Raw genomic sequence first — 13927 nt, forward strand, 5'->3', positions numbered from 1 at the left:
TGTGGCCCAGGCTGGCCTCAAACTTTAAATGATCTTCCTGCCTCAGTCTTCCTAGTGCTGGGATTACAGGCCTGTACTGCCACACCCAGCTGTACTGTTATTATTGATGTAGAATTGGGAGGACTTTGTAACCTGGTGGGAAAGAAATGGGTTCTTGCACCCTTAGCTTGACTCCCACCTCATTGCCTCCACCATAGCTGTACCCTGCTCCTGGTTCACTCAGGGAAGCCATCTTCCTGGAGGACCATCTCCCCAGTCCTAGGCACTCTTGAGTTCTGGGCCCTTCCTAAGAACCTAGTGCCCCTTGGGGGCATAGTATAGAGGATCTCCTGAGACCTCCAGTTGCCCTCCAGTTTTCCGCTCTTTTCCTCCCTGAGACCATATGCAGATGACTTTAGTAAAGAGACTCCTTGTGTCAGGTAGTACCCTTCCTGATGGGGGAATCTCCTCCAGTCAGGTCATTTTCTGGGCCTGGAGGCCCTGTGAAATGTCAGCCTCTGCAGGTGTGGCAGATAAGCCCCTGGGAACTTAGAGGGCCTGTGGTGGGAAGGAGGAAAATGGTCTGGCTTGGCAAGTCTTAGGAGATGCTAGGAGTGGCTACATTGGAGTGAGAAGAGTTGGGAGCAACACATTTGATGGGAAGGTAGATATCCTGAGCATGGCCCTAGAGGGGATGCAGTGGTACAGTGACATAACCCTCCCTTCAACTTGTGGCAGGCCCAGGCATATAATTTTCAGGACCCCAAGCAAGATGAAAATATAGGTCACCTTATCCAATAATGAAGAATTTCAAGCATGGGGCCGTTCTGAAGAACTGTGACAGCCACATGGCCATGCAGCTGGTTGGACAGTGCTGGAGATATGAATACCAATTCCATCATCAACTCAATACCTCAAAGGTAGAACAAAGAGTCCAGCAGTGAGCAAAGTTGAGAGCCCTTGTCCTCTAGAAATGTGTAGTTCAGTATTGGAAATAGACTTATACAATAAGATGTAACTTGGTCAGGCTGATGTGGCAGTAAAGAGAAAAATACAGCAGATATGGGAAGAAAACTTTTTTTATGTATTTGACACAGGGTCTACAGGGTGTTCAGGATCTCACTACATAGATCAGACTTGTGTTAATCCTCCTGTTTTCAGCCTCCCTAGCACTGGGATTATAGGCGCGCACCACCACGCCCAGTCTCAATTGTTATCTCAGTGTGCCCTTGGGGGAGGTAGCATGGCACACAGGGGATCAAACCCTGGTCCCTGTGTCTGCCTAAGCAGGCACTTTAATCCACTGAGCTATCTGGCCGGCCTGGGAAGTTGTTTTGGATGAGGCCTCCCATCCAAAGTGACATCTAGATAGAACCTTAGAGGAATGGGGAGGGTATAGATAATTGGGGGAAAGTAGCCTATGCGTATATGCATGTTGTGTGCGGAGGCCCAGTGGCAAGGGGGTTTCTATTTCCGAAGAGCACCAAGAGGCCCATGTATCTGGATCAGAGATAATGGAAGTAGAGGATGGAGAGGTCAGAACAAGTTAGGGAGACATGTCTCACAGAGTCACTGTTCAGCTCATCCTTCAACGCAGTGAAATGGACACTGCAGGTCTCCAAGAGAAGAGTGAGAGGAGCTGATGTATACTTTAACAGGGTACATTTCTTTTTTTCGGGGGAGGGTTGAGACAAGGTCTCAAAACAAAAACACATACACAGAAACAAAACAGGGTATCAACTGCTGGCTACAAAGGACAGACCAAGGGGTACAGGGAGGGAGTAGGGATGCCAGTGGAGAGGCCTTAAGAGCTAGGGTCCTTGATGCAGGTTGGTGGCCATGGCATGGTGAGAACCATAGGATCCTAGGTGTTCTTTGAGCAAATCTTGAGGTAGAATCAATAGAGTTTTCTTTTCCTGAGGACATGATTTAGATGTCCAAAAATAAAAAAGCCCTGGGGCCTACTTCAGGGTTTGACCTGGGTCACCAAAGGGAAGAGAGCCTTTGCTGCTAACCAAGATGGACACTCGTAGTAGCAGCATCTGAACAGGGGGTAGTGGGTCAGGGAGGTGGAGAGGTCTCTGTTCATTTGCTCTTGGAAAAACCCAGAGCTCATGGATTCCTGAATAGCTGGAATAGTAATTTAGGAAAAATAATTTAGTAAAAACTTAGGTCTGGAAATGCTTCATACCTCAGGTCATTCTTATTAGTGTGTGTGTGTGTGTGTGTGTGTGTGTGTGTGTGTGTGTGAGTGAATGTGTGTGTGGTGCATTCTTTTTTAATTGCTTAAAATTTTGAGATAGGGTCTTGCTAAATCTCTAAGTTGCTCAGTTTATAACTTGTTTGAATTTATTGTTCTCCTGCCTCAGCCTGCCAGATGGGATTACAGGCATGCATCACGAAATCCAGCTCTGTTAGCCTCTTATCAGGTCCAGGGAGGAGCCAGAGGCCATACCCTCAAGGCCAGTGAGCTATAGAGTATAAAGATTTGAATTTGGATTTCTGACTACGTAGGTTTAGATGATCCTAGGGCAGCCATACCTTTTACCCAGTGGTAGAGAGAGAGAGCTGGAGTAGAGCCCTACAGCCAGCCCTCTGTGACTCGACTCCCTTGGCTCTCCTGCCCTTGGGCTCCCACCCCCACCCCTCTTCTGGGCCTGGACAAAGGGGCTTCTGTCCTGCCAGCCCCAGCTCACAGAGCAACTGACCCACAAATGGGTTATGTAACCATGGCCCAGACAGGCCGGGGGTTGGCCCTAGGCCTTGTGGATTTGAGCCCACTGGGAGGATATCGGTGGGCTCCCCTCCTCTGGCTGGCAGCTAGGGGTGGCTACAGGCGAAAAGGTCTCAATAACAGGGTGTGGGCTCCTTGGGCTTCAGGCAGTCTGAGCCTGGGGAGTATGGCCATATCACTCTGAGACAGTGGCCTCCTTACCAGCCACTCCTTTATGTCCTGTGAGGGTAGTGACCATCTACACTGCAGGTCTGTGTTGACAATGAAGGGTTGTACAGTGGAAATGCAGCTCTTTCCCTAGAGATACCCCATTTCCGGTGTTCCAGCCTTCCTGGCCACCCCCGGCCCCATCTGGGTCTTTTTGAGAGACAGATTGGGTGGCTCTCTCCCACCCACAAGTGGCAGGTGCTCAGCCAGCATCTCGAGGGAGGGGCTGTCTGTGCACATGTGGGAACCCATGTGGGTGCATTACCTTGTCTTCTGTTCTCAGATGGGCACAGGCCAGAGCTCATGGCATGGTGACCCCTACACATACTCTGTGCAATAGAAAATTCAAAGTGCTGGCATCTGAGGTTGATCGGATGTTTATAGCCTGAGAATGTGGCTCTAGGCCACAAGGAGCCACCACCATCCACCCATGCTCTTGGCCTGTCTTGAAGGAGCTGGGCAGAGCTTCTCCTCATTGTGTTTCCCTCTTTTCCTAGAGCTCCTGGGTTCCACTAAGAAGATCAATGTCAACTTTCAGGATCCAGATGGGTGAGTTCTCAGCTGAAATGATAGTGACTAGTGTGGGGATTCCCTGGGGAAGGCCAGGGGGTCATGTCCTCTCCTAGACTTGTCTTTTGCCTGCCCAGCTTCTCGGCTCTACACCATGCGGCTCTGAATGGCAACACAGAATTGATATCCCTACTGCTGGAGGCTCAGGCTGCTGTGGACATCAAGGACAACAAAGGCAAGACTGGTCGAGGGCCTTGAAGCTAGGGGCAAAAGATCAAGGGCAGCGGGGTGGAGTCCTTAACCTGGATAGTCCTTCTGCCCAGGGTTTCAGTCTGGGCCAAGCAAGCCCTTTATGGGATTTGTGTCCTTGAGATCAGGGTGGATTCAGAGCCAGTATCAACTCTCAATGGCCCGCCTGCCCCCAGGCATGCGGCCCTTACACTATGCAGCTTGGCAGGGCCGGAAGGAGCCCATGAAGCTAGTGCTGAAGGCTGGCTCAGCAGTGAATGTCCCATCTGATGAGGGCCACATCCCCTTGCACCTGGCGGCCCAGCACGGTCACTATGATGTGGTGAGTCTGGGTGGGACGATGTGGTGGGAAGATGCCAGGGCTGGTGCTGTGGGAAACTGATCTTGGTCTGGGTCTGCAGTCTGAGATGCTGCTGCAGCACCAGTCCAACCCTTGCATGGTGGACAACTCGGGGAAGACACCTCTGGACCTGGCCTGTGAGTTTGGCCGCGTTGGGGTAAGTCTGCCTTGGGAGCTGAGTGGGACTCCTCATCTGGGGAGAGGGGAGGGGTAGTCCTAGGCTGGGCCTCCTACCCGGCCGGATCCCTCTTCCAGGTGGTCCAGCTACTCCTGAGCAGTAGTATGTGTGCAGCTTTGCTGGAGCCTCGGCCTGGTGATAGCACTGACCCCAATGGCACCAGTCCCCTGCACCTGGCAGCCAAGAATGGCCACATCGACATCATCAGGTATAGCCGGGGATGGGAGGGGGGGACCTAGAAGCCACGGCGATGTGGTTAGGCCTTCGGTATGGGAGGCTCAGGTAAAGGGGGACCTAGCAGGGTCAGAGAGAGCTTTTATTTTTGTTTCTGTTTTCTTTTTTTCAAGACAGGGTCTCAGTAGGTCACTACATTGCCTAGCCTGGGCTTGAATTTGTGATCCTCTTGCCTCGGTCTCCCAGAACCCATTAGCTTAGGTTCTCCATTTGGTGGGTGACCTTGTAGAGACACTCAGCCTCTTTGAGCCGTAGTTTCTCCATCCATAAAGCAAGGCTCACAAACATGCTCGTACTAGGACTGGATGATGTAGTAACATCTATAAAGGGCTGTGCAAGGGATAGGCCTCCTGGCAATGGCTTGCCAATTACAAGACACTGTTGTAGTCAGGACAGAGAATAGTGCTAGCCCATACTTCAGCCTAAGCAAGGGGTGAATCAAGGCCTTACTTAAGGGTCAGAGAGGACAGATTGGCTGAAAGGCCCTATCCACCCTCCCCACCTTCCCACCAGACTCCTCCTCCAAGCCGGCATCGATATTAACCGCCAGACCAAGTCTGGCACAGCCCTGCATGAGGCAGCACTCTGTGGGAAGACAGAAGTGGTTCGGCTGTTGTTGGATGTGAGTCTGGGGGCAGGGGGCAGCTGGGGCTGGGTGGGAGCGAGGGGGCCCCTGACGGGGTCCCACACTTTCGTATGTGCAGAGCGGGATCAATGCCCAGGTGCGGAACACCTACAGCCAGACGGCACTGGATATTGTGCACCAGTTCACCACATCACAGGCCAGCAAGGAGATCAAGCAGCTGCTACGAGGTGGGCCCAGACAGCTGAGGGTGGGATGGGGTCAGGGCTGGCAGCTCGCAGGACTGGGGGGTCCACCTCATATATTCCCAGAGGCCTCAGCGGCCCTGCAGGTCCGGGCAACCAAGGATTATTGCAACAATTACGACCTGACGAGCCTCAACGTGAAGGCCGGGGACATCATCACAGTGAGAATGGCCCTTGGGGGCTACTGAGGCAGGGAAGGGTGGGACCCAGGCATGCTCACCCAGAACATGCTCTTGCAGCAGTTGGGGTGGGGGGCACAGGGCAGCAGGATCCACCTAGAGAGGCAGCTCCCTAAGGATGCTGCCCTACTTATTTGGCCAGGTCCTGGAGCAACATCCAGATGGCAGGTGGAAGGGCTGTATCCATGACAACCGGACAGGCAATGACCGGGTGGGCTATTTCCCATCCTCCCTGGGTGAGGCCATCGTCAAGAGAGCAGGCAAGTCCCACCCAGCTCTGGGGGGAAGCAGGGAGGCACTTGGCCTGAGCTGGGGGGCCAGGAAGCAGCAAATGTGCTTTGCTGTACTGGTGATAGGGTTGATTTCTAGCCACTACCAAGGCTAGGGTCCAGCGGTGTGTTCCACCAATCATCTCATCAGCATCCTGCACATAGTCCTTTATTTCATGAACATTGCATGCCTGCTATGCTCTAGTTCTGAGCCAATTGCTGGAGATACATGGGGACCCAGACAAATGTTCTGGTTTTCCAGAAGCTCACCATAGAGTAGGAAGGCTGAGGGACAGTGAAGTAGACATGAAAGGGAGACTACTAGTCAGTGACAGGGAGAACTTGGACATAAGAAATGGCCCTGAGCTAGGTGTGGTGATACACACCTATAATCCAAGCACTTGGGAGACAGGCAGGAGAATCACCTCAAATTCGAGGTTAGCCTGGGCTACATAGCGAGTTCAAGATCAGCCTAAACTATATGCAGCAGTTCAGACTTTGGGATTCTCATGTACAAAAGCACTAAGATAAAGAGCCTGGCACATGAATAGACAAGGTAGGCAAGTGTGGCTAGAGCAAAGTGAGGGGCATGCAGGAGCAGGATGGAATGCTTCATGGACTTGTTTCAGAAGGCTGGGAGTGGCTTACCTTTTCTAGAGGCTATGGAGACCGATAGGTAGGGCAAGAAGGCAGAAGGTACCAGTTAGGAGGCATGTCCAAGAACTAGGTCATTTAGTTCCTGGGATGGAATTGTTGGCATCAGACTCCTGGGAAACTTCTTACCTCACCCTCACATAGAAATGATCCTCCAGAAACCCTCAGCTCTTTAGCCTATAGGACACCTAGCCCTAGGCACCCTCAACCACTCTCCTAGTCTCAAATGTCTGAAGTGGAGAGGAGCTCTCCTGAGGGTCTCTCAAATTCCTAGTGTTAGCCAGAAAGGAAGCTATAGTGTGACCTCCAGAGGTATGTATGTACCTCTTCTTTGTCTCTTTTCCATGCCAGCTGCTAATTGGGCAGGTACAGGACTCAGAAAGACTTCCTTTTTTTTTTTTTTTTTTTTTTTGCGGAACTGGGGAATGAACTCAGGCCCTTGTGCTTGCCAGGCAAGCACTTATTCAACTGAGCTATCTCTCCAGCCCAGAAAGACCATTCTTACTCCTTCTCTGTGCCAGGCCCCCCTGGGCAAATCAAGAACTCAGAGAAGCTGTACTTGGCCTGCAGGTTCCCGGGTAGGCAGTGAACCAAGCGCAGCCCAGGTAGGAAGCTCATCAGGGCCCTCTGTGCCCTCTGAGGAGATCTGGGTGCTGAGGAAGCCTTTTGCAGGTAGGCCAGGGGCCCGAGGAGGGTGGAGGTGGTATAACTTAGACCATACAGGAGTTGACACTGGCCTCACACTCCCTGTGTGGGCAGGTGGAGATCGCAGTGGCAGCATGAGCAGTGTGGCTGGTGGCAGAAGTGGTGGGGGCCACACCCTACATGCAGGCTCTGAAGGGGTCAAGGTCAGTGAGGTGGTGGCCAGGGCTGGGAAATCTGGGTGGCCAGGCCTGGAGCAGCTTAGATGAGCTGGCCTTTCTGGGTTGTAGCTCCTGGCAACAGTGCTTTCCCAGAAGTCTGTTTCTGAATCCAGCCCAGGGGACAGCCCTGTCAAGCCTTCAGAGGGCACCACAGGTGAGGACCTAGTTGCACTGATCTGGTTGGGTGGTGGCTCCTGAACACATTTGCCCTGCCACCTCCTTTTGTCACCAGGTACAGCCAGGTCCCAGCCTCCAGTAGCCCACACTGGGCAGGTCTATGTGGAGCAGCCTCCTAAGAAGCTAGAGCCAGCATCGGAAGGCAAGGTACAGACTGGGCAGGCTCCTGGGGCTGGGTTGGGGGCAGGGGGAGACAGTCTGACTGGCACCCAGACAGTCTGCCTGGCCTGGCCACAGCAGCAGCTGGGGGCTTTTGTAAGGCCAGATCCTGTCCTTCTGTCTGTCAGTCTGTGAATGTGTCATGCGTGCATACACGTGAGCATATAGGCGTTGTCCACTATGTAGTCTGTGAGCTAACATGTATGTGCTGTGGAGGCATACAGGGTGACTGATATGTGTGTGTGCAGTAGTGTGATTGTGAGCTGGGTATGAATGGGTGTACCTGCATGCATGGAAGGGAATGGGTGTGAGACACATTGGTGTATATTTGGGTGCAAGGGGTTGTGTGTGCATGTACCCATGTGCTGGGAGGTGTGAGCTGCTGGCTGGATCCTGCCCAACAGAGGAGGCATAGTGTTCCTGCTTGTGGGCACAGAGTCCACCCTCCAGGGAGCTGGGGGCAGCACTGAAGAACCCAGCCCAAGTCCCATTCCTCAGAGTCCCCTCACATGCGGTCACACCACCTGCCTCCCCAAGATGGTATGGGTGTCCTTGGTGCAGGAACGGGGGGAGGGGAAGGTCAGGAAGGCTATGACCTGAATGGTTGTACCCTCCAAGTGATCACAGAAGAAGGCTGGAGGGCTGAGGATGCTCAGTGTCCAGGATGGCAGATGATGGAGCACCAATGTCAGGCTTACCAGGTCCTGGCTGCGATGGACCATGGACAGCAGACCCAGCGCTCCGTGGCCCACCAGTTGAGCAGAAAAGGAGGTGCTGTGGTGGCCGGGGCACAGACCTGGTAGTGGGCGGCCTGCAGCCGGTGCCTTATGTCTTCCAGAGTGCTGAGGCGGTCAGCCAGTGGCTTGCCACGTTCCAGCTGCAGCTCTATGCCCCCAACTTCACCAATGCTGGCTACGACCTTCCCACCATCAGCCGTATGACTCCTGAGGTAAGCTGCAACAGGCTGGTCGCTGGCTGCTATGCCTTTCCAGTGATGGGCCCCTGCCTCTTGCTTATGGGCCTCTACTCTGCCTAGGACCTCACAGCCATAGGTGTCACCAAGCCAGGCCATCGGAAGAAGATCACAGCAGAGATCAGTGGCCTGAACATCCCTGACTGGCTGCCTGAACACAAACCTGTAAGGCTCCTTGCATTCTGGTGGCTGAGCCGGGACCAGCAGACAGACACAGATGACTACAGCTCTAACCTGCTCTCTGGGGTTCTAGAGAGCAGAGTGGAGGATGGCCCACCAGCAGGGAGCTCCCAGACAGTCTGTATTTGTCTATCCCAGTCACTGGGTCCAGCCTTCCTGGGTAGGAGAGAGGTGACACTGGGGGATGGTAGGATGAGGGGAGTCTGAGGCCAGGAGTGTCCTTTCCATACAGTGACACCCTAGGGCACTACTTACATGCAGAGTGTAGAAGGCCCATTTGGGAACATCTGGCTACACAGCTGCATGTATATGCTAAATATTCTCCAGGCTCCCATAACAGCTCCACATACACAGTGTCTGCCATAAATGCTGACCTGTGCTCGTTCAGTTCAGGAGTTAACACCCAGATTCTGGTGGTATGTGCTCAGGCCATGGCTTATGCTGTTACAGGGATTTGCCCACATGGGGGCAACTTCTGGGCCAAGAGGAAGTGGGCTCAGGGATGCCCATCCTGTGCCTGGCTTTCTGGTCTGCTGAGCTCCAGGCTCCTACTCATCTATGGGAGAGGCACTGGTGGCAACCCAACCCCCCCTTAACTGCTGGGTCTATTGATGGGGGAGTTCTGCACTTATCACCCCACTTTGTTCACTCAGTCAGCAGCTCAGAGATCCTCCCAGGAGCCTTGCCTCACTCTGTCACTGGTGAGACTGAGGGTGGTGAGTGTAGGCGCATGAGTGGGTCTGACTGGGTACATAGAAATGATCGGGTGTTGTTGGGTTAAGACTGCTGTGGACATTTGCACAAGTGCTGATGTGGCTGTGTGGTGAATATGTGGTATGCGAGTAACCACATCTGATGTAAGTGAGAAAACAGCAAGAGAGTATGAGTGTTAGGCAGGGTGTGTGTATGCCTATGTGCTCCGGACATGCAGGGTTTAGGGTGTATGTGTGTACGTGTATCCAAAGTGGTATTGTGCATCTGTGTCTGTGATGTGTGGGTGCATCCCCTTTGTGCACTGCACTCATGGCTGCCTGACGAGGTGAGGAAGTACTTTCTCCTAAAACCATGTCCTGAGTATAGATCTGTGTGTGTGTGTGTGTGTGTGTGTGTGTGTGTGTGTTGGCTCCTGTATATACCAGTGCCCTGTGGGTGTGCTAAGGAGCTGTCTTGGGCTCCTGCTAATGCTGTCTTCAGTAGTGACACTTTGGGTGTATTTGTTTGTCCTTCTGTTTGTCTGTGCCCTGCTGGCCCAGTACTTCTCCAGTAGCTCCAAGCAGGCAGGCAGGGTGTCGGCAGCCGGCTTGGGCTGCCCCTCTGTGTCCCCTGCTCCATAGGCTAATCTGGCCGTATGGTTGTCCATGATCGGGCTGGCACAGTACTACAAGGTGCTGGTGGATAACGGCTACGAGAACATTGATTTCATCACAGACATCACCTGGGAAGATCTGCAGGAGATCGGCATCACTAAACTGGGTGAGGCACCAGCCCTGGCCCAGCCCTTCCCTACCTCTAAGTTTATCTGACCTGTCCCCATGTCCCATCCAGGCCACCAAAAGAAGCTGATGCTGGCAGTGAGGAAGTTGGCAGAGCTCCAGAAGGCAGAATATGCCAAGTATGAAGGGGGACCCCTGCGTCGGAAGGCACCCCAGTCGCTTGAAATGATGGCCATTGAGTCGCCACCCCCACCTGAGCCTGCTCCAGCTGACTGCCAGTCCCCTAAGATGACCACCTTCCAGGACAGTGAGCTCAGTGGTGAGCTTCAGGCTGCCATGACCGGTCCAGCTGAAGGGGGCCCTGCTGAGAAGCCCTCCAACCACCTGCCACCCACTCCAAGGGCCACCATGCGGCAGGAGCCCAGCTTGGGTGGACGGGCTCGGCATATGAGTAGTTCTCAGGAGCTGCTAGGTGAAGGGCCCCCTGGGCCTGGCAGCCCCATGTCACGAAGCCAGGAATACCTGTTGGATGAGGGGCAGGTCCCTGGTACCCCACCTAAGGAGGTCCGGCCCAGCCGCCATGGCCACAGTGTCAAGAGGGCCAGTGTGCCCCCAGTGCCTGGCAAACCACGGCAAGTCCTTCCGCCCGGTGGCAGCCATTTCACACCCCCTCAGACACCCACCAAAGCCCGACCAGGATCCCCTCAAGCCCTCGCAGGACCTCATGGTTCAACCCCAGTCACAGCCAAGGTGAAGCCCACCCCACAGCTGCTGCCACCAACGGAGCGACCCATGTCACCTCGTTCCCTGCCACAGTCACCGACACACCGTGGCTTTGCCTATGTCCTACCCCAGCCTGTGGAAGGTGACACGGGGCCAGCTACTCCAGGGCCTGTGTCCCAAACCATGCCTACAGCTGTGCCCACACTGTGCCTGCCTCCTGAGGCTGAGGCAGAGCCTGGGCGGCCCAAGAAGCGTGCTCACAGCCTGAACCGCTATGCAGCATCTGACAGTGAACCAGAGCGGGATGAGCTGCTAGTGCCTGCTGCGGCAGGACCCTATGCCACAGTCCAGCGGCGTGTGGGCCGCAGCCACTCTGTGAGGGCACCTGCTGGCACTGACAAGAACGTAAACCGGAGTCAGTCCTTTGCTGTTCGGCCCCGTAAGAAGGGGCCCCCCCCACCTCCACCCAAGCGTTCCAGCTCAGCTATGGCCAGTGCTAACCTAGCTGATGAACCAGCTCCAGATATTGAAACTGAAGACGACCAGCTGGGGGTCCGGGCACAGCGCCGGCGGGCTAGTGACCTGGCTGGTAGTGTGGACACAGGCAGTGCTGGCAGTGTGAAGAGCATTGCTGCCATGCTCGAGCTGTCTTCCATTGGGGGTGGTGGCCGGGCTGCCCGTAGACCTCCTGAGGGCCACCCCACACCTCATCCTGCCAGTCCAGAGCCAGGCCGGGTGGCCACAGTGCTAGCCTCAGTGAAGCACAAGGAGGCCATTGGGCCTGATGGTGAGGTAGTGAACCGGCGCCGCACACTCAGTGGGCCTGTCACTGGACTTCTGGCCACTGCCCGTCAGGGGACCGGGGAGCCAACAGATCAAGGCCACTTTGTGGAAGATGGTAAGGCCCGGCAGCGGCCTCAGGGTCCAGGCAAGGGAGAGGCAAGTGTTGATGGTCCACCCCTGGCCAGGGTGGAGGCCAGTGCCACACTAAAGAGGCGTATCCGGGCCAAGCAGAACCAGCAGGAAAATGTCAAGTTCATCCTGACAGAGTCTGACACAGTCAAACGTCGCCCTAAAGCCAAGGAGCGGGAGGCTGGTTCTGAGCCCATCCCATCACTGTCTGTGTATCAGAATGGCACAGCCACAGTTCGCCGACGCCCAGCCTCAGAGCAAGCTGGACCCCCAGAGCTGCCTCCCCCACCTCCACCTGCTGAACCCCCACCCACCGACCTGGTACACCTGCCCCCACTGCCCTTGCCAGAAGGTGATGCCCGAAAGCCAGCAAAGCCGCCTGTCTCCCCTAAGCCTGTTCTGACTCAGCCTGTGCCCAAGATACAGGGCTCACCCACGCCCTCCTCCAAGAAGGTGCCCCTGCCTGGTCCTGGCAGCCCAGGTAGGTGCAGGGAGCCTGCTAGAGTATTGCAAGATCATCCCATAGTTTGGGGGTTTACCTGTTTGGACTTGATGAGGCCCAGGTGAGTTAGGGTGGGAGTGGCCGCACTCCTTCCTCCATCCATCTACCCTGTGACTTTGGTAGTCTAAGACTAGAAGCACCCAGGTGCAGGAGGGGGTAGGGGTGGATAGGATGGAGGTGCAAAGGCCCTGAGGGATTCAAACAACTGGAGGCCCACGTGGCTCCAGCAGGTCACACATAGGGAGGAGGGAGTTGGGAAGCAGTGATAAAAACGTTGGGGGGCTGGGGAGATGGCTCAGTAGAATAAACCCTTCCCTGGCAAGCGCAAGGGCCTGAGTTCAATCCCCGGCTCCACAAAAAAAAAAAAAAAAAAAAAAAAAAAGAACGTTTGCCCTGGGGAGATAGGGTAAGGGTGGTTTCTGCTTCCCGGTGTGCTTGCACTGGCTGGGATGCCAATGCAACCCTCTCCACAGAAGTGAAGCGCGCGCATGGCACGCCGCCTCCCGTGTCACCCAAGCCACCACCGCCCCCCACGGCACCCAAACCGGCCAAGGCCACGGCAGGGCTTCAGTCAGGTAGTGCCACCCCGTCACCCACCCCGTCGCCAGCGCGCCAGCCATCTGCTGCCCTTGCCAAGCCGGCCAGCACACCGCCTTCACTGAGCGCTAGCCCCGCCAAGCCTCCGTCCCCCGGTGCGACTGCGCTGCACGTGCCTGCCAAGCCCCCGCGTGCTGCTGCTGCTGTCGCCGCCTCAGGGGCTCCCAGCGTGCTCGACGGAGCTTCACCAGGGGATAGCGCGCGGCAGAAGCTGGAGGAGACCAGCGCTTGCCTGGCAGCTGCGCTACAAGCAGTGGAGGAGAAGATCCGGCAGGAGGACGGACAGGGCTCATGGTAGGTGGGGGCATGCTGGGACTGGGAGATCTGACTTAGCTCGGGATGGGTGGAGCCTTGGGCGAGACCATGGGTTGGCAGAGTGACCTCTCCCAGGTAGGCGGGGCACTGGTCTAAGGGGCGGGTCCTGTGCAAGTCGGGCCTCATTCACACGGGGCCTGTCCCCAGCCCCTCTGTGGCAACGGAGAAGAGCACTGGCAGCATCCTAGACGACATCGGCAGCATGTTTGATGACCTGGCTGATCAGCTGGACGCCATGCTGGAGTGAGTGGCTGTCCTTGCCTGACTTGCCGCCCCCCGGGCTCCAGCCTGCACACTGACTTTACCTCAGGACGGAACCCTCCGGGCGCGGGCGGGCAGGGCTGCCCAATTCTCGGCACAAGCACAACTCTTGTCCTGGCCCAGACCGGTGCCCGCCTGCAGGACCGCCTGGCCAGGGGCTCCAAGGGCTCTGGGTGGACACGCTGCCCTGTGGTGCCCAGCCCTGTCTGCTGCTCCCTGTGCAATAACTGCTGGGCCATAGCCGCCGCCTCGGAGTGGAGAGCTGCCCTCCCCCTGATCCGTGTAGGTGAGGTGGGGCAGCTGCTGTCACCACCTTCCCAATCTGTGGCAGAGCACAGGCCTATGCCCAGCACAGAACTGCCCATTGGGGAACCTCTGCCAGCCGTTCTGGCGCAGCACAAGGGACAGGGGGCTAAGGTTGGCTACCCCACTGCACCCCAGAATATAAGCTATCAAAAGTATTAATTTATT

At 55.6% G+C, this 13927-nt stretch overlaps 1 protein-coding gene across 3 annotated transcripts in view; it reads left to right on the plus strand.

Annotated features, from left to right (window-relative positions):
* Caskin1 (CASK interacting protein 1) overlaps positions 1 to 13850 on the plus strand; it is a 16720-nt gene extending 2870 nt beyond the window's left edge. Inside the window, exons 2-20 of one of the 3 annotated variants that reach the window (XM_004627866.2) lie at positions 3418 to 3469; positions 3568 to 3665; positions 3856 to 4001; positions 4081 to 4176; positions 4275 to 4405; positions 4945 to 5053; positions 5136 to 5244; positions 5326 to 5420; positions 5581 to 5698; positions 6932 to 7033; positions 7121 to 7209; positions 7294 to 7378; positions 7457 to 7548; positions 8399 to 8509; positions 8597 to 8698; positions 10048 to 10186; positions 10259 to 12262; positions 12757 to 13174; positions 13343 to 13850. In XM_004627866.2, the coding sequence (XP_004627923.1) occupies positions 3858 to 4001; positions 4081 to 4176; positions 4275 to 4405; positions 4945 to 5053; positions 5136 to 5244; positions 5326 to 5420; positions 5581 to 5698; positions 6932 to 7033; positions 7121 to 7209; positions 7294 to 7378; positions 7457 to 7548; positions 8399 to 8509; positions 8597 to 8698; positions 10048 to 10186; positions 10259 to 12262; positions 12757 to 13174; positions 13343 to 13442 (4044 nt within the window). In that variant the 5' untranslated portion in view covers positions 3418 to 3469; positions 3568 to 3665; positions 3856 to 3857 and the 3' untranslated portion in view covers positions 13443 to 13850. Of the gene's footprint in view, positions 1 to 3417; positions 3470 to 3567; positions 3666 to 3855; positions 4002 to 4080; positions 4177 to 4274; positions 4406 to 4944; positions 5054 to 5135; positions 5245 to 5325; positions 5421 to 5580; positions 5699 to 6931; positions 7034 to 7120; positions 7210 to 7293; positions 7379 to 7456; positions 7549 to 8398; positions 8510 to 8596; positions 8699 to 10047; positions 10187 to 10258; positions 12263 to 12756; positions 13175 to 13342 lie in introns of those variants that run through there. The other 2 variants (XM_023711502.1, XM_023711503.1) reach the window with 2 other exon arrangements.
* Positions 13851 to 13927: the final 77 nt, after the last annotated feature.

Source organism: Octodon degus, unplaced genomic scaffold, assembly GCF_000260255.1.
Source record: "Octodon degus isolate 3935 unplaced genomic scaffold, OctDeg1.0 scaffold00021, whole genome shotgun sequence".
Lineage (NCBI taxonomy): Eukaryota > Metazoa > Chordata > Mammalia > Rodentia > Octodontidae > Octodon > Octodon degus.